At 43.4% G+C, this 20,172-nt stretch overlaps 1 protein-coding gene across 1 annotated transcript; it reads right to left on the bottom strand.

Moving 5' to 3' along the window:
• Positions 1-465: 465 nt before the first annotated feature.
• On the bottom strand, positions 466-18,313 carry GABRE (gamma-aminobutyric acid type A receptor subunit epsilon). The gene is given in 9 exon segments (XM_024551205.2): positions 466-813; positions 1,082-1,287; positions 1,401-1,553; positions 5,927-6,064; positions 7,473-7,555; positions 8,338-8,558; positions 13,443-13,510; positions 13,953-14,172; positions 18,254-18,313. Coding segments are annotated over 9 exon segments (1,497 nt in total).
• Positions 18,314-20,172: the final 1,859 nt, after the last annotated feature.

Raw genomic sequence — 20,172 nt, forward strand, 5'->3', positions numbered from 1 at the left:
CTTAAGGATGGGATAATCCTCCACTCTTCATCACACCACTGCCCAACATCTTAAGGAGGTGTCAGACACAGGCAAGCAGCTGGTCCATGCACTTTGAGGCTGAGGCCAAGCTGGGCCTGGAGCACCACAAAGGCTCTGTTAAGATTCTCAAAAAAAGCAGTGGTTGTCAGCACTGTTGAGAGATAGCTTATCTGCTCATACATGGGCATGAGCTTAGGGAGCTGGATACTGAGAGCCTAAGATTTTTAAGCCTGAATGTCAACAATGCCCCTTGGAAAATAGAGAGGCCAACCATTCTACTTGAAATGGGCTGCCAAGGAGATTCAATGAATGGGCCAGTGGGGCAGGGGAAAGACAGTCTAATTGCTCCTCCTGCTGCTGCTGTTTTCCTCTAACTCCCTTGGCAAGGAATGTGGGATCTCCTGGGGAAGTTGGGAAGCTGGCCCACAGGGTACCAGATGGCACCTATAAGTTAAGGCAAACAAGACAGTAGAGCACATTGAAGAAGAAGAAGGTCACTGGGAAAATAACTCGTGAATAATTATCTAGGCGATAGATGTGGATAAAGAGGTGCCCCTTCTGCCAGGTACTGCCTTCACAATTGGGGACCATGCACAGGTATTTGCAGAACCTGCAGCAGGCACCAGGCCTCTGGGTGAGACTCGGGCGGAGGGACTGCTGAGCTGGACAAGATGGGACCTCTTCTTCATCACTTTCCTCCCCAGTATCCTCGATCTCACACATAAAAGCATCCTGCTGCTGCTGGTAGGCTCGGACACGTGAAGCAGTAAGGGCATTGGCATGGGTACAAAGCTGAAATGAGCAAGAAAGGGGGAAAAGTCAAGGAAAGGTAAAACAAACCTAGCTTCTGCTTCAGGAGTTTCTGGAGATTCTGTCCTTGGCACAGTTTTGGCCCCCCAGAATTCCTACCTTCACATCATAAAGTTTATTTAAATCCCCCCAACATTCCAAGTTACCTCCCCACCACTCAGTGAGCTGGCAATTCATGTGCCATACGTTCTAATGCTCTCACTTGCATGCCTCGATACTCCAAAGCCTTGCTACCACTCCCATGCCCAGCTCATACATGGTGAAGTCTTGGAGAACCACAGGTTTTCATGTGGTGGTATGTCAGGAAGTTGAGCACAGCAAACTCCATAAGAGCACAGAAGCAGAAGATGAAGCAGGTGGCAATGTAGAAATCCAAGGCTGTAATATAGGAGACACGTGGGAAATTCTTCTGGGAATAGGAACCCAATGTAGTCATGGTGAGTACAGAGGTGATTCCTGTGAAAGCATAGGAGTAGAGGTGGGATTAGCTACTGATCCATATATAACACTGCTGAAAGGATCTCTGAGAAAGCAATTATGTGCCCAGGTGGGTGCCCATACCAAATTACCTAAAGAGGTCCTTGCTGGAGTAGAGTCTTTCTTGATCCAAAAGGAAATCCAGGAGATGATCGTGGTCATAGAAGAAGATACATAGTTTTGAAAGATATTAAAGCCAAACTGCCTGCTCACATTGAAGAAAAGAGTTATAACCATGAAATCACCTGGAAGACATAAAATAATACCAATTGATTACAGCAATAATGTAAGGGTCTCCCCCAGAGGGTAAACTGGGGTTGTGGCAGCTAGAGAAACTCCCAGCCTCACAAGAGAGTTCATTAGAGAAACCCACAGGGCCCTAGAATATACACAAACTCACCCACCCAGGAATCAGGACCAGAAGGGCCCAACTGGCTTGTGGGTGGCTGGGAAAGTGACGGAAAGTCAGCCAAGAGCCGAGTAAGCGGCCTTGTTCCCTCTCAGACACCTCCTCCACATATAGCACCACAACGCAGCCATGTGGATTGTCCCGCCCAGGTGAACACCTAAGGCTATGCCCCTTACAACACAACAAGCATGCTGAGACAAAGAAATATGGCCCAAATGAAAGAACAGATCAAAGCTCCAAAAACAGAACTAAGTGATGAAGAGATGGCCAAACTATCAGGTGCAGAGTTCAAAACACTGGTAATCACTATGCTCACAGAAATGGTTGAGTATGGTCACAAAATAGAGGAAAAGGTGAAGGCTATGCAAAGTGAAATAAAGAAAAATATATAGGGAACCAACAGTGAAAGGAAGGAAACTAGGACTCAAGTCAGTGACTTGGAGCAGAAGGAAGAAATAAACATTCAACCAGAACAAAATGAAGAGGGAAGAATTTTTTTTTTAAATGAAAACAGGCTTAGGAACCTCTGGGACAACTTTAAATGTTCCAACATCTGAATCATACGGATGCCAGAAGGAGAAGAGGAAGAGCAAGAAATTGAAAACTTATTTGAAAAAATAATGATGATAAAGAACTTCTCCAATCTGGCAAAGGAAATAGATTTCCAGGAAGTCCAGGAAGCTCAGAGAGTCCCAAAGAAGTTGGATCCAAAGAAGGACACACCAAGGCACATCATAATTACATTACTCAAAATTAAAGATAAGGAGAGAATCTTAAAAGCACAAGAGGAAAAGAGAGAGTTACTTCCAAAGGAGTTCCCATAAGACTATCAGCTGATTTCTCAAAAGAAACCTTGCAGGTAAGAAGGGGTTGGAAAGAAGTATTTGAAGTCATGAAAGGCAAGGACCTACATCCAAGATTACTCTATCCATCAAAGCTATCATTTAGAATGGGAGGGAAGATAAAGTGCATCCCAGATAAGGTAAAGTTAGGAGTTCACCATCACCAAGCCCTTATTATATGAAATGTTAAAGGGACTTATCTAAGAAAAAGATGATAAAAATATGAATAGTAAAATGACACCAAACTCACAACTCTCAAGAATTGAGCTTAAACAAAAACAAAAGCAAACTAAGCAAACAACTAGAATAGGAACAGAATCACAGAAGTGGAAATCACATGGAGGGTTATCATCAGAGATGGGGAGGAAGGAGAATGGGGCAAAAGGTACAGACAATAAGAAGTGTAAATGTAGGTTCAAAATAGATATGGGGAGGCTAAGAATAGGATAGGAAATAGAGAAGCCAAAGAACTTATATTCGTGACCCGTGGACTTGAACTAAGGGGGGCAGAATGCTGGTGGGAGGGGGTGCAGTGTGGAAGGGAATAAAGGGGAGAAAAAATGTGACAGCTGTAATAACATAATCAATAAAATATATTTTAAAAAATACACTGTGTCCAGAGGACTTGGGCTAGAAGAATGAGTGTACCCAAACTTTTGAATAACAAGGGAGTAGAAAGGAACTAGGACTTTATAGCATATAGAACAATATGATTTAAGGCTGGAACCGTGATAGTGGTCATTTAATCTTGACCTTGTGGAAAAGTGATTGAACTTACTGTAAGCTCTATAGTTTTAGGGGAAAATAAACTATGTCTGTTGGATGGAAGTTCCAGAGAGTCCAATTTCAGATGAACAAGGTGTTTTCTGATGGACAGAATTGTCTAGAGAAGGAAGAAACTCCCTTTCAAGAAAGTGAAGTCCTAATTGCAGGTAAAATTCCATTAGAGAATCAACAGCCATTATTGAAGGCTGGAACTTCTGAGAGCCTTCTGAAACAGAAATTCTCAGGGTATAGGCCAAAAGTAGGAAGAGTAGCAAGATACCACTGCATTCCAAACCTTTAAGAGCTTAGTTCATAAGTTTGCTCCTTATGGAGAGTACTGCCTTTGAGCTGACTGGAAGAGAAAGAGTTTGGGATCAGTCCCAAAGATAACTGATACTGGAGAAACCATGATTCCAGATCAACTAGTTTCTAGTGGAAGAGAAAAGGCCCTTTTTATTTCTCCCCAAGAACCCTCCTCTCTCCCATGGAGGGCTGGTGCTTACCTACTGTCACTGCTTTGGTGATGATACTGGCTCTGGGGCTTTGTGGTCTTTAGGGTACCATTTTGAAACAATGCACAACCATCTACTAAATGGAACCACTAGTGACTTGAAAGTCCCTGGGCCTTGTTTCCTCTGCCACATTTGATGATGGGTCTTATCTGTCTGGGGAAACTGAGGTGAAGAAAGGCAAGAGGCAGGCCAATGTTTAGTTGGTAGAAGATCAAGGATCCCAAGTCGAAGGTAGTAAAACTGCTTACCCAGAATTCCCAAGAAAAAGAAAAGCATTTATAAAGCAGAACTCTCCACCTGCCTAGTACTGGGCAATCAAAGCTCTAGCCAGATGACCATGAGCTATCACTCACCCAGTGACCAACTAAACAAGTAAAGCAAAAACAAATTTTCTGCCTAGCCTCATGGAAACAAAGCAAAACATCTCCATTGGTAAATATCTGGTTGGGTTACTGGCTTCATCCACATTCTGGAAACGATGTGGGCAGTGCCTCTGCTGCCCTGACTTGGTCAGTATGTGTGAAGGGGCTTTCCAGGGCTGCTTTGGGAACCCTGAGTAAGTCCCTCGGCTCCTCATTCAAATCACTTAGGAACACAAGCAAAGATGCTCACACCTAGATGAGAACTAATGTTTAAGAGACCCAGGACCCTCCCCTCTGGTCCTTCTTAGGGACTAGGTCAGAACACCAGTGATAACAACATATTCATATCGAATTTACCATGAAGTCTTTGATAGTAATCTGTGCTTGTCAGGGCTGCTCCTTTAAAATAAATGATGCACCAGCCATTGTAGCTGCTGAAACCTCCTCCATATTACCCCAGCCCTCACCTAGCTGATGTTGGAACTCTAATCTCCACCTCCTTATCAAGACATACTTTGCTTCCCACTCAGCCAACTGAATTGGTTCTGGGTGTAGAGAACTCATATTCACTTCATTCCCCAAAGTCAGGAGGAAGTTAGTGGTAACAAAGACTTAAAATTGAGCGGTCTGCATGAGAAAGCTACTTGTAAATTCTGACAACAATATACTATGAGGAACCCCCCAAAACTGGGAATTATCTTCTGGAGGGCAGACCCCTTGTAGCTTCCCCCACTAGGTGAGTGTTCTAGGAACCCATCTGTGTCTGGTATCAATGTACTAGAACAGATGGTGTTGTGAGAGGCTACATTTGGCTTCAGTGAATTAAAGAATTTTATTTATTTATTTTTAGACAGAGGGGGAAGGAAGAGAGAGGAAGAGAAACATCACTGTGTGGTTGTCTCTTGTGTGGTTGCTTCTTGTATGCCCCTCACTGGGGACCTGGCCTGCAACCCAGGCATGTGCACTGGCTGGGAATTGAACCAGCGACCCTTTGCTTCACAATCCAGTGCTCAGTCCACTGAGCCACACCAGCCAGGGCTTCAGTGAATTTTTTTGAAGACTCTTTCAACACGTTTACCCACTTCATGATGGGTGATTTATGAGTGCACCTTCCCACACTGTACTGAGTGTTCAGCAGTTTTTGACTAAAAACGGCGTGGTTCCCATGCCACACCCTCCCTATTCACCTGATCTCTCCCCGAGTGACTTTTTTGTTTGTTTCCCCAGATGAAAAATGTTCTCAAAGGGGAACATTTTGCCAATGTGGAAAAGACAAAACAAAGAACGGCACAAGAAGTAAAAGGCATCAAAATCAACGAGTTCAAAAACTGTTTGGGGCAGTGGAAAAAAATTCTCAATATGTGTATTGCATCAAATGGACAGGTCTTTGAAGGTGACTGAAGTTTAAATATGTAAGAATAAATACATAATGTTTTAATAAATAAATTATGTTTGGGGGGAAGTCCCCTCCTTATAACTTTATTTATTTACCTACCCTCTGCAGGGCTTGGCAAAGCACTTACTTTTATGCAGATAAAATTGAGATGTAGTTACAAAGTCTTGGTTTCCTCTGCAAACAGTTGTAAGTGATTAGCATTAACAAGACTGGAGCCATGTTCTTCAATATTTCTGTGGAATGATTACACAGCATTTGTATGTATGGATGACCACTTCCACTCATCCCTACCACCCTTCAAAGCCTAGCTCTGGTTCCAAAGGGGCACTTACCAGCTATGGTAGAGATGGTTCCAGTCTCATTGCTCACTCCTGTAAAATCAAATTGGAAGAGCTTCCAGGAATTACTCTCATTGATTTCAATCTTGAAATATTTCCACTTGTATATCATCTCATCCTCAGGATAGGAAACTGTAAAGAAATGTGGGAAGGATGGTCACTCATGTGAGACTGGGAAACCCCAGAGAGGTCTTCACCAGCATGGAGTCTGAGCAATGCTTTGGAGTCCTGACTCTGGCCTCACCAGTGTGGTACCTTGTCTCTCTTACCTTATTGTTGAAATCCATTCAATTACTGCATTTACTGAGCATCCCTCAGTACCAGGCCCTGTGCTGGAAATACAGAGATGAACAAGGCAGGAACCTTGCCTTCAAGCATTCACATTTTATTAAGTAAGACAGTAAGTATACATCTATAATTCTTGCAATTGTTCTGAGAATTATTGAGTAAGACAGTGAGTATACATCTATAATTCTTGCAATTTTTCTGAGAAACCTCTTCTCCTGGGACAGTAGGGAAACAGGAGGAGAGATCACTTAGCAACACACCCAGAAAAGACATCATAGAGATGGTGACATTCCCAATAACTCTTAAAAGTTGAATCAGTTTTCTCTATACGGATGAGGATGAGGGGGTGAGGAGGGTTTTCTAAAGATGAACAGGTCTGATGTATTATGGAAATGCCAAAAGTTCAGGGAGGCTAGCTTAAAGAGGTTAAATGAGATATGAAAGAGTAGGTAGCAGGGGCCAATTTATGAAGGGCCTTGAGGAACATTATAATGATTTAGAACTGATACATGAGGGTTAAGAAAAGATTTGAAACTAAGAAGTGACCTAGTCTAAATTATTCTTCAGCTAGATCTCTCTGGTCATAATATGAAGATGGCCTATTGACAGGGATACCAGTTTTGGGAGGCCAGGGCAGTAATCCATGCATAATAAAATGAATGAAGGCAGGATTTAAAGCTGTGGCAATGAAAATGCAGAGGAACAGACAGGATCGAGAGATTTGGAAGGGAAAACCAACATAATGTAATTGACTAGATGTAAAAGGTGAAGGGGAAGGAAGCATCAAAGTTCTTGGCTTGAACAACTGAGTAGGTGGTGATACCTTTCTTCAATGAGATAAGTAGGGACACAGAAGCAACACATTTGTTTTGGGGGTAGGGGTTGGGAGTAGACAATGTATTTAATTTTGGACATGTTCAGTTTCAAAGTAAAAATATTGCAAAAGTCCAAGTGGAAGATGACAAAGACCTAAACCAAGATAGTGACAGTGGAGATGGAGAGGAGCAGACATACATGAGATACACTTCAGAAGCAGGTGATGGACTTGAGGTGGAGTGAAAGGGAGAGGGAGAAACCCAACATGAGGTCCAGGTTTAGCAACACAGTATTGTCAGCAGGAAAGGAGATGAACATGGATGGGGAGGTCCTGGACAAACTTGGCACCAGCTTAGAAGAAATGTAAAGGGCAGGATGAGAAAAAGAAGGGGCTCAGAATGAATCTGGGGTTCCAGAAACCTAAGGAGGTACTCACAACTAGAAAAAGACAGAGGGTAAGAGTGAGAATCCATTGGAAATTTGAGCATGTGAATTGAACATCCAGCATCAATGATCATCCTGGAAGGGAGAAAGAAAATGGTCATCCTGGAAGGAAGAAAGAAGTCTCATTAGGCTGGCTCTGAGCACTTAAGTATCCATCTAACATGGGCCCAGGGACCACCAGCAATGAGTGGTAACAGTGGGATTTGTAACAAAGAGCTCAAAGGAAAGACAAAAAGAGAGAAAGAACAGCATGTAAAAATATTGCAGCATGTAAGTATCTGGCTACCATGGTCTCTATCATCAGAGAACTGTAGGGGCCGACTTAGATGGGCTTTTGTTTCTTGCCTCTGCCAGCTTCCAGGACCTGTCATCACTCTTCCACTCTCTACCACCTCCCCAGCCCCACACCACCCATTCACAACTTTTCCCTGCCAGACATTCAGGTATCCAGCCTCTTTTTTGCTATCTTTCCAATCACTGTGTTACTGTTCTACCTACATAATTCCACCACTGTGAATGGGTTTTTATATCCAGTGCCCACTTAGGATGGAATTGTCCAGGCAATGCAGTCATACTGATACATTCTAGTAGGGAGCTCTGGACTTGGAGCCAAGTAACTGGTACCAGTCCCAGCTCTGCCCATGAACTTGGTGTGTAGCCTTAAGCAATATATTTTTATTTTGAGGCCTTAGTGTCTGTATCTGTACATAAGGGAGTTGAGTTCATTGTCTAAGAAAGCTTGAAAAGGCTCTTAGAAGTATCATTCATGATGGAATCTCTGCCCATGTTTCCTTGGTGAAAATTCTCAGAAGGGGAGGAAGAGTCCCAAGAAGTAAGACTCCAGAGGTTTGACATACCTAACTGTGTACAACACCTTGCCATCCTTGTGGATACGGACCATCTGGTTGGGCATGGTGAGCGCATATACTTGAGTCCTTTTAGAATTCCTAAAAAAGGTATCTGGGATCCATAACTGGCTCACCATGTCATCACTCAGAACAAAGCTGTCAAAGATGCCATTGTGACGGAGGCGATCATCATACCAAGTCTGGCAGAAGGTGATGTCAATGGAGTATTCCTGTTGGAAAGGATAAAATAAAGCACACACTTGGGACTGTGCAAAGAACATTCCTATGGCATTCTGTGACAGGCCTATCAAGCAGATAGGAACCCACTCAGCTTTGCATGGAGGAAAGCAGAATAAGTTTGGCTGTAGGAGTTTTTTATTTCCAGGTATTTCAAAAAAGAAAGGAATATTCCTAAATGGATGACAGTTTAGGAAGATACATTTCATGTAGAAACAGACAATGGTGGCTTAATTGCATAGGCCAGGATCATCACATCACCACTCCCTTCTAGGGATGTGGTGCTACTCCAGTCAGGTTAAAACCCTTTCAGTCCCCTCAGTTTCATAGCAAATCAAAGGTCTCATCTCAAAATCATTTCAAACGTTCACACACACACACAGATACACACACACACACACACACACCTTTCATTATCTACAGCAAAGTTTCCCCTTTCAGCTTTTATTTGGGGAACACAGGTGTTAATTAACTGAAATTCTTCATCCTTCAAAATTATGTTTTTAAATAAATGAAGTGCTTTGAGTCATGAGAGAAATGTCTATTTAGTCTCATGTTTTCTGAATCATTTTTTGTTTTGTTTTGTTTTTCTGTTTAAACAAGGACAACTAACCTCTGAATCGGTGTGTGTGTGTGTATCCATGATTATTTGGTCTTCATATATTGTCTATTGCATAAGCTGTCTGTTAAACATCAAGATCAAGGTGGATTTTTAATAAGAATCATGAGCAGCTAGAAATTTGCACCACTGGCATCAAAGGGAGAGAAAACCAGACTTAACAGAACTGCAAGCAGCTTGAACAACAAGTACCAGAACTAGGCCAAGGTAGAACCTTGGGGGCTAGCCCAACCACATCCCAACTGCAGCTCAGACAAAAAGGGACCTGTCCAAAGTCACACAAATAGTTATTGAGAGCACATTGATGCTCAGAGCACCCTTACCATAGCCTTGTCCTGCTACAACCTTCACCAATCTTCCTCTCCAGTGTTTACTTCACTTGCACCTACAATTCCTTTGGGTACTGAGGTCCAATTTCCCTCTGCAGAATCCCTAAGTCTTTACCATGAGTTATCCTGCATCAAACAATGAACTCCAACCAGATACCCACAAACCTGGAGGCCAGTAGAGCCTACAGGGATATGGTCAAGACAGTCCCTGCTTATCTTTGCTGCCCAGGCCAAAAGGTGGTAACAACTGCTGCCAAATTTCTGGTATTCTGCCTCCCAAACTGAGAATGCTCCCTGGAGTAGTCCAAAAAAGCAGACAGAAAAAAGGTGGCAGAACCTGTCTACCATTCACATAGGAGCCCTCAGCCCTGCCCCGCCTGGTCCCTCCAGCCTTCAGAATGTTTCTACAGTCCCAAGTGGCTGGCAGTTCCAACTTGGCCTGCAGAACCTCCTTTGTTCTCAGGCCATGTGAAGTGTTTAGTTGTCAGGAGAAACCTTCCCCTCCACAATCCATGTTGTGCTCCTGCTCTATGTTATAATGTTTCAAATAAGCATTTAATTTTTTTGAAGAAGATACCAAGTGTAAGTTCACTACACATCAGCCGAGAGTTAACAGTTCAATTTTTCCCTAGTTTGACAAGGGAGCTTGGGATGTACATCTTGTTTAGCTCAGCTGAAACTCTAGAAATTCAGTGTCAGAGAACTGGCTTAATTAGAATAATTTATGATAATTACCACAGCAAGAAGCAGCTTTACCAACTGTTGATACTGTGATGAAAAGTCATTCCCAGACTGGTCACTCTCTTCCAGCTCAAGTCAGGAGACTGGTAGAAACATTTTATTTAAATCCACATGCTGTGGGTTCAGGTTTATTTCCTGAGGACAATTCCTGTTTTCTACATAACATCTGACTGAAAGGTGTTGAAACTCAACCCTGAAACAACTACTCCTACTGTGTAACAGAATGCTGGGGACTCATAACCTTGCCACACCAATCATAGGACTCTATAGTGTCACCAGGGAAAAGTAGGTGGTTCAAGAACTTGGACCCCCCCACCAAAGCTTTAAAGAGCAATTTGGAACTATGTAGAAGGCCAGACTTCTCAGGAACTTTAATACCACATAAGTGTTTGAAATCTTCTAAAGGCATGTAGCTAAAGCACCACCTTACTGGACAAAGAAAATCAAGTTGTTGGCTCCTCTTTTAACCAGTTGTGTGTTAGATGCCAGAGGTTTAGACTGTATTACTTGGGGTTGTCAGGTATCAGCACTTCTGGCACCTCAGGTGAGGCCAATGCTACCAACATTAATAGGAGCAAAGCAAGAAGAGATAGGGCATTCAGCTACTATAAATAGGGCTACTGCTCTGCTGCCACAAGGCTTCTTGCAGATGATAGAAATTGGTTCCCCCCAAAATTTATATCTTACACAAATAGCAAGGAGGTTGTAGCCACAAATTTTCCACTACTCTTCAGGCCACTTTCTCCATCCCCACACTAATGACCTGAAAGATCCATTTTCTATTAAGAGTAAACAGTGACCATGATGGTGGGACCACAAGACCTCCACCTCTGGATTGTGCTGAGAACCCAGTGTTTCTTAGTATTCCAACAATTTAAGTCAAACTAATTGCTAAATCCATACCCATTTAGTGGTAAGCACATTGATAATGGCAAAATGTAAATCTGATGGAAAGAAAAAAAAAAACTTTAAAATGTCGACAGAAACTCAAAAAGATTTGTCTGCTCTCATGCTTCTCTTCTTCCTTGTTATTTCCAAGAATTCCATTCTAGTTGGTATAGGCCTTTACTTGATCATGGCCATGTATAGGAGACAGACTCTAAGAAGGCCTCCAATGATCTTCACCTCCTGGTGTTCATGCCCTTGTGTAATATTATCCACTTGACTGTAGGCTGGACTTAATGACTTGCTTCTGATGAACAGAATACCACAGAAGCAATGTGATGTCACTCCCAAAATTAAATTACAAGTTTGTGACTTCCAATTTGAACACCTTTTATCATGCTTTTGCTCACTCTGAGGGAAGTCAACTGCATGTTGTGAGCTATCCTGTGGAGAGGCCTACATGGCAAGGACTGTGGGAGACCTCCAGATAATAGCCAGAACAGACTAAATCCTGCCAACAAATATATGAGGACTTGAAAGTGGATCTTCTCTCAGTTGAGCCTTAAGGTGAGATGTCAGCCTCAATTGACACCTTACCTGTGCTTTGTAAGAGACTCTGAAACAGAGGACCCAGTTAAATCATGCCTGGATTCTAAACCCATATGAGCTGTGAGCTAATGACTATTTGTTATTTTAAGAGCTTGTGTTTTTTGGACCTGGCCAGTGTGGTTCAGTTGTTAGGAGTATTGTCTTATGGGCCAAATGGTTGCAGGTTCAATTCCCAGTCAGGGCACTTGCCTGGGTTGTGGGTTTGATCCCCAGTCAGGGCACATGTGAGAGGCATCTGATTGATGTTTCTCTCTCACACCAATGTTTTGCTCCCTCTATCTCTCTCCCTCCCTTTCCCTCTCTCTAAAGTCAATAAGTATGTCCTCGGGTAAGGATAAAAAAATGAGATCCTGTGTTTTGGGGGTAATTTGTTACATAGAAATATATAAGTACACCATGCCTCAAGAACCTTTGCAAATAAAGCATCACAGGGGGGACATCATTCTTCCACTCAGTTTATATAATCACCTTGATCTACCATAAATGCTTACTGACCTTTGAGTATCTATTTGCAAATACTATCTCAGAACCTAGACTCTGAGCTCACCCAATGATACCTATTGTATACCAGACAAACTAAAATAGTGTCTGACCTGGACCAAGCCAAGTCTATGGCTACAATGGAGATGGTTACCACAGCTTTTTTCATTATAAGGCTAGGCATATGAAAGTGACTTTTGCAGAATATCTTTCATAATTCATTTGTTCAGCTAACATATACTGAGTCCTTGACATTAAAGAGCCCATAGTCAAGGGAGCAAGGCAGACATAGAGCACATAATTACAATATAATTAGGTGAGGAAGATCAAGTAAACAACTGAGATATAAGCTAGAAAGATCTAAATGCCAAAAGGAGGAGTATGATGTAAGAAGGGAGAAACAAATAATCGTGGAGATCAGGAAGGATGCCATGAAAGAGATGTTATGTGAACTAGATCCTAAAGGATAAGTTTTATGACAAATAGAAAACCAGAGCAATGACATACCAAACAGGAAATAGCTTGAACAATGACTCAGAGGCACAAGATATTTTGGGAATGCCCATAGTCTAGTGTGAATAGAGCACATGGTCTCTAATGGGATTAAAAGAAATAAAAGCAGATTCCTGGGTTGACTTCACCCATGGAGGGCCTTGACTGCTAGAGTATGGGGTTAAATTTCATGCTTTAAGCAGGGTCAGAATTGCAGAAAGCACATCACTCAGGAGGCCCAGTTAGTTGGTGGACAGGGATAGGCAGAAACCTTGAATTTTGCTTATTTCAGATGGGAGATAATGAAGGTGAACAGGGGACAGTACTGACACTAGAATGATTGCAGTAGAAAAAAGAGAAGGAACCAGGGAAACATTAGAAAAACAGCCTTAGAGCAATAGTTGGTAATTCTAAATTTTAGTCCATGAAAATTATTATCAGAAGAAATGAGCCATTCCATTGTGGTATATAAAGTTGCTTTATTATTTTTATTTTGAAAGAAAGACTGAAAGATGTAGTCAGGATTCTGAAGGTACTCTTCAGGCAGTGAGGAACTTACTTACCTTTCCTAGCTTCCTTCTCAAGTCAGTGTTGGTTATAATATCTCTCCCCAACTCCAAACTTGTGTTACAGATGTACAGAGCCCCCAAAACAAGTATGTAAAAGGCCTCATGGATCAGTTCGCTAGGCTAGGAGATACTATATCAAAGCCCAGTACTTACCTTGTCCAGGATAGAGATAGGACCAAGGTTGTTGACAGAGAATTCAACAGTGACCACAGTGGGCTTCTCTGTAAAGGAAGCAGAAGTAGCAGAGGTAAGTGTCCAACAGGAGAATGGGGCAGAGAAGGGTGTGGTCAGAGGGGAGAAAAAGGGAGATGGATAAGGGTTAGGCTCCATGGTTTCAATTATCCAATGCTATTTCTTTGTCCTTTCATGGCAAGAGTCATTTCATACATTGTTAAGAGTCAGACATACTTTAAAGTTCATATCAGTCAGTCCAGTTATCTCATTTTATATCTGGAAAAACTGGGGGTGAAGGAAAGGAAAAGTCTAGACTCACGTCAATGGCATTGCTAAGACTATAGTCTATCTCTCTTACCTGACAGGTAAGCAACAGATATTCCTGCCCAACTGCATGGCACCCTCACCTATAGCCTAGGCTCATTCTCCATTCTTATACCTTCAAACACCCTCCCTTCTGGGTAGGAAGAACTATGTTCTGTTACTCACCACCAATGCCAGGGCGCAGTTTGTAATCATAGTTATTCAGGATACTGTCCAGGATTTGAGTGGCTGCTGGTAATTTTTCAAGTCTGTGATGGTTAGCAATAGCAGTGGGCTTTATTTCTTCAGAGGGGAGCTTCTTTTTGGGATCCTGTGGTTTGTGGCCATAGATATCATCATGATGGGCAGAAGATCTCTTTTCTGATTCAACATGAAGTCCTTCGATCTTAGAGCACAAAAACAAAAACTGAAGCTCTGTCTTTTACTCTCTAGAGGCCTCAGTTTGTGCCTTTTGGGACAGAAGCAAAACAAAATAATCTGCAACCCAATGCATAGAGTGACTAGCAACAGTAAATTATGAAAGCAGTACAGATTATACTTATTTATTTCTTCTAAATTTTGCTGCTCTTTGGGAAGTTTCTATGCTATCCCTTTTTATGAAAGTTTTTATTTTAAACAGTCGATAACAAAACAGAGCCCAATATTTTAAAAGAAATTTTTCTTTAAAATGATGAAGGAATCAGTGTTTACGTTCTGGCCAATCAACTGCAGTTACTAGGTTTGGTCCCTGACCAGCACCATAGGGGAGTAAATGGGCAGACAAAGGGCCAGGACTGCTGAGGAATGCTCAGGAAAGCCAAAGAAGCCTGTCCCAGAGATAGCTGGAACAGTGTGGGAATATTCTGCATTTCTTTAGTTTCATGATGCTCATTGCATTGGAGTTGGAGTTTGGGGATGGGGGTAAAGCTCTAAGCACTAAGAAAAGGCAAGAGTCCTTTACCCAGAGACTGTTGTCTAGGAAATAGATGGTCAACAGAAATTCAACTTGACAACCACAGACATGCACCACACAGTCAAAAATAATAGTTAATATAATAATAATAATAATAATAATAATTTTAAAATTAAGTAACACAAAAAATTTTAAAAACTACCTGCCAATGTATTTAGTAGAGGTTGTTTACTGGGAGGTACTCAGGAAGTGGGTGTCAGGGGGCTTCTGAGGTTCTTATTGTGTTCTAGTTTCTAATGTGTGTGTCTTGATATCGGTGTGGTCATTTTCTGATAACTCATCAGCTGTACAGTTATGATTTCAGCACTTTTATGAATATATATTCTAATGCAATAAGAAGTGTTTTGAAAAATAAAAATGTTAATATATATACCTTATTCAGACACTAATTTTAAAAGGCAGACTAAAAAACAAAGAACAACAAAACAAAAAATATTTATGACACAATAGGAGTGTTCTGTACACTGACTAGATAGTTTTTCAGCATGAAGAAATTATTCTAAAATTTTTGGTGTTAATGGTGGTATTTTATTATGTTTTTGGAGTACTTATGACTAGGAATACATATTAAAATAATTACACATAAAATGATATAATGCATGAAATTTGTTTTTAAATAATTTAAGCTGGAAATGGAGAGTGTGTTGAATACAGAGAAAATAAGAGTGGCCATAAGTTGATAATTAATGAGGCTGGTGATGGTACAAGGAGATTCACTCTATTGTTCCCTCTACTTTTATATGTCTTTAAAAATTATAAGTAAAACTTTTTTAAAAAGCTATCAAAAAACCCAATCTGTGATACTGTAAAGCAGGAGAGTAGTTTCATTTTGGGAGGAGTGGACTGGGAGGGGGCATGTGGTGAGGTTTGTAGGGGGTAGGGGTAAAAGTGACTAGAAGGTCCTATTCTCTGCTCTAGTGGGGATTACATGGGCATGTTTACTTTGTGAAAATCCACTGAGCTGTTCACTCAAGTTTCTATACTTTTATATTTGGGTATTAAACCTCCAGAATGATTATTTTTTTTAAAAAGCCATCAGAAAATTTGTTTCCTAAAATGTGGGGGTTAACAGGGCAGGAGATATGGACATAGCTTCTGTACTGCAGACCAAGGGACTGCCACCTTGAGCAGCAAAATGCATTTTCCTGTACTATTTTAAGTTCTTAGAATGCTTAACTGGCATAGAGATGTGCTAAGTCTATGCCATTTCTCATGTCCAAAGTGGCTAATTCCCGTTGTGGGCAAGGGGAGAACTGGCTTTAGGAAAAGCAGTTTCCATTTCCAAATACTACATGCAGAGATGTTCTCTTCTCCGGAGGTTTCCCCCCAGTCTCCTAAATATATCATACCAACCACTTTGGGAAGGGAGGAGGGAAAACAGGGGCTTGAGATCCTGCAAAATGAGTGACATGGCTAGAAGTATGGAATACTCAGGACTGGCACTGCCAGCCAAGACCATCCAAGAACCTGCAGAAGCCCTTTCCAGATGTCTGAGGCCAAATACAAAAACCCCGAGATTCAAGAGGCAAATAAGCAAAAGCCTGGGATAACCAAAGCCCCCCTGCTGCTAGACTATTCTACAATGAAAATGTTATCAGAGGGTCTTGAGGTTGCTATAACTCTACAATTAGCTTTTCTAAGTTAAAACAACAACAACAACAGCAAACAACAAGCAAAATCACTCTCATCCTGGGATCCTTTGGATTAAGGAACTGCTGCAATGCATGCTTTCCTCAGCCAGCCATTAAGCCCACTTTCTCAGCAAGAAATAACAAAAACTTGAAAAACACTCATGCACTGGACTAGTGGGATCATTCCATGGGAGCTTTTCAGGCACTCACATCCCTCCTTTAGGTGCAATGGTCCAAGATGAAGTTGAATTTCTGCACTCCCTGCCCCCACTGAGCTGGCTGGGAGGAGGGAAGGACCACTGGATTGTTTGTTTTTTTCCAAATTATCCCTCTTTTCCTCCTTAAAGATGGAGAAATCAAGGCCCAGATGAGGGAAGGGCTGTGCCAAAAGTCACACATTTGATTTCAGGCTGAACCTTGACCAGAACAAGTATTCCTGGTCCAATATGGCCCTTGCTGGCACAACGCACTGCCCCCTCCCCAGATTTTTGACATCACAGGTTGCCATGTTGACCGTGTTTGAACATCAGTTACTGCAGCCCTTCCCTCTGGCTAGAAAGGTAGTTTCCATCTCAACAGCCCATCTCTCTGGTTGTTTCTCTCTCTCCTCCCCCTCCCTCCTTCTGCCTCAATGTCCACCTCTCTTTTACCCTAGCCAGTTATCATGTTAGCTCTCCCAACCAGTCTATTTCACATCTAGATAGATGTGGATAACTAGAAACTCTTAGCACGAATTCAGAAATATTTACTAAGCCTTTGCTAAGGGGACCACCTTTCCCAAGTCATGGCACCAGTGAACCAGCGGGGAGCCAAATAGCCCCTCCCTTAAGGAACTAAATCATTCTAAGGTGGGGAGAGAAGCCATCTCCCCTTACCCTAACACAGATAAGCAACACACAAGCCCAGTGCCATGGAGACTTCGAGAGTGCTAGACAGATTAGGAAGCTAGGAACACTGGACAGTTCCCTGTCAGTGAGAAACCCTCCAAAAAATATGAAGCAGTCATCTTCCACCCTAAAATGCCAGAAATGCAGGGAACAATATTCCTAGCAAAGTCCCAGGTCAGAAGAAAATACAAGGGAAGCTGGCTACTCAAAGGAAACCTGCTGATAGCCTTTGGAAAAATAGGTAGAGACTTAAATCCAGGACCCAAATCACAGACTTCAGAGAACAATATTCCCAGCCTCTAGCTCCAGTTGGCCTAAGACCAGCAAGGTGCTTTGAGAGGCGGTCTGGGTAGGGGTGGAAGGGTTATGAGGAAGAAAGGGGGAGGCTGGGGATAGAAGAGATGAGGTGGATAGCTGGGGTGGGAATCAAACCAGGGTTCATGCCTGGGCCTGGCACCAAGAGGAATAGAGGGGAGGGAAGCAAGTAAAGTGAGAGTTGTCTGGTACAGTGCGTGATACTCTGCCAGAGCTCAGGAAAAAAAAAAAAAATGAAAGAGAAAGCTGGCTAACCACTCAAATACTTTAGGTACAGTTTTGGTCCCCCAGCCCGTATGCCTTTCTGGGTGCTATTTTCCCTAAGCCACTGCTTCTCACCCACACTCCAGCTCTAGCCCAGAACTGCGACCCTGCCTTGACCAGTTGTCCCGCGGGCTGCTCTCCTCTTCCCACAGAAGACTCAGGGAGCGAGGGTGTGCTGGCTCTTGGCCGTTGCACTCATTTGGAGAGGGAGAGTCTGGCTATAGGAGTGGCCAGGGTGCTGGCATCCAACCTTCCATTCTGGGTGCCCTATCAGTGGCCCAGCTCGCCAATCCTAGAGAAAGCGATGTGGAGACTGGCCGCACAAGGGCTGAGGGCAAGGTGGGTGCGGGGGTCCCTGGAGGCAGCCTCACTCCCTGGGAGAGGGCACGAACGGCTCCTGGGTTCCAGGATGGAGACTCACCTACATGGGAGGATTATGGACATGCCCAGGAGGATCAGGAGAACTTTGGTCAACATTGTGGCAGGGACCGGTGCGACCACCTGTGCAGAGGTCTCTATGCACAGTCTCCCCGAGTGCGTTGTGCAGGGTTTTGTTGGGCTCCAACTTTCACTCCTCCCACTCGCCCCGCCCCTTGCTCCCCACCTTGGCCCTGCCCCCTGTGCAGGCTGGATATCTTCCTGGGCAAGGGTTCGCTGCTGCAGCTGAGTGCAGGGGGTGGTTATCCAGGGCCACAGCAGTAGGAGGAGAGACGGGGGAGGGAGCCCTGTCACCAAGATACCCCACTTCCCTCGGCCCTACCACTGCTGCGCTGTCAGACAGTCAGGGGTGGAGGACGGGAGAGGAAGGAGGAGGATGTGAATCAACCATACTCCAGCCCCAGGTGGGGGAAACCTACCGCCCAAGGCTTTAGCTGCGAGGGCTGCAGAAGACTGGCCCCAGGAGGGGCAAGATGGGAGGGCTGGTTGGTCTTCTTCTTCCACTATGACCCCTTTAACCTACTGACACGCCTCCAGCCCTTGGCTCCCCACCACCACTTGTTGCATCCCATCGCTTCCCCAAGCCCCCTGGCCTCTGAGATGTTCCCCACCTTCACTCCACACATTCCAATCCTTCAGAGCACATCTCCTGGCATCAGAAGGAAACTGGGTAATTTAGCACCCTCCTTGGCACAGAAGAAGAGAGACTTGTCCATCTCCTTAGTTTGGGGGCAGGAAAGGACCTGTCACAGCCAGGCTGAGGCATTCACTGGCAGACTTGCACTCAGACACTAACACAATTGGTTCCTGGTTCAACCTGGGGGCCTGGGTGTGAGATGGACCAACTGGGGTAGAGGAACCTTGGAAATCACCTCTGCAAAATCAAACTGGTCAAATCTTTCTGGAGACATGGCTCTCAGTGGTGCCAGAAGAAGTGAGAAAGCACTGGGGATGGGGATAGGGGTCAGTGCCCCCATTCAGGGGGAATATCTCAAGAGTCTCAAACATCCTTGGACTTCATCTTTGTTGCCTAGACCCTCATGATTCACTTCAGAGAGGGAAGAATTGGGGAGATTTGCATATCAAGCTGATGCCAAACACTAGCAGCATCCTCACCTGTTGTTCTAGAATAAGCTGTATGCATCCCAGCTCATCTGGTGGCATGCTAGTCTAATACACCCTTCTCATCACCCAATCCCATCCCATCACTCTGCTTTGTCATCTTCACAACACTGCTCATAACTAATAATTTTCTTGGACAATTCTTTGTAAGCCTGTTTATGGTGGGCTCCCCTTCTTGGAGTAAACTCAGTGACAAAAACAAAACAACAAAATATGTGTCTGGTTTTCCACCACATCTCTGAAACTTAGATGAGTTCTGGGCACACAGTAGGCACTCAACAAATATCTGGTACTAGCCTTTGTGCAGCTGGGTGTCCTAGTGCCACTAAGTTTACTGAGATCTGGGCTCCCTTCAGATTCTGTGTAAAAGAGAAGACTTCAGGACACATTCAGGGCTCCTGTGTGTACGCTTCTCAACCCTGTGACAGGGCCAGCCTCATGGATGTTAGAACTGCAATCTCACAGGGTCCTGCACACAGAAGAACCCCATGCATTGTTTAATGCTCTGCTGTTGCCCTTTTGAAATTCTTAATAATTTTTGAACAAGTGTCCTTGCATTTTCGTTTTTCCCTAGGCCATGCAGATTATGTAAGCATTCTTGCCCTAGGGAGATATATGCAGATTAAGGAACAGGAACAGAGAATATTCCAGAGCCTCCAGACAGAGAAAGCTATCTAGCCATCTTCCTACCTTTCTGTCCACCATCAGACTGCTGCGGAGACTGGCAATTGTGCATTTACTGTAGCCAGCCTTGTACTTGAAGTGTCTTATAGGCA

This window comes from Desmodus rotundus, chromosome X (assembly GCF_022682495.2).
Source record: "Desmodus rotundus isolate HL8 chromosome X, HLdesRot8A.1, whole genome shotgun sequence".
Taxonomy (NCBI): Eukaryota; Metazoa; Chordata; class Mammalia; order Chiroptera; family Phyllostomidae; genus Desmodus; species Desmodus rotundus.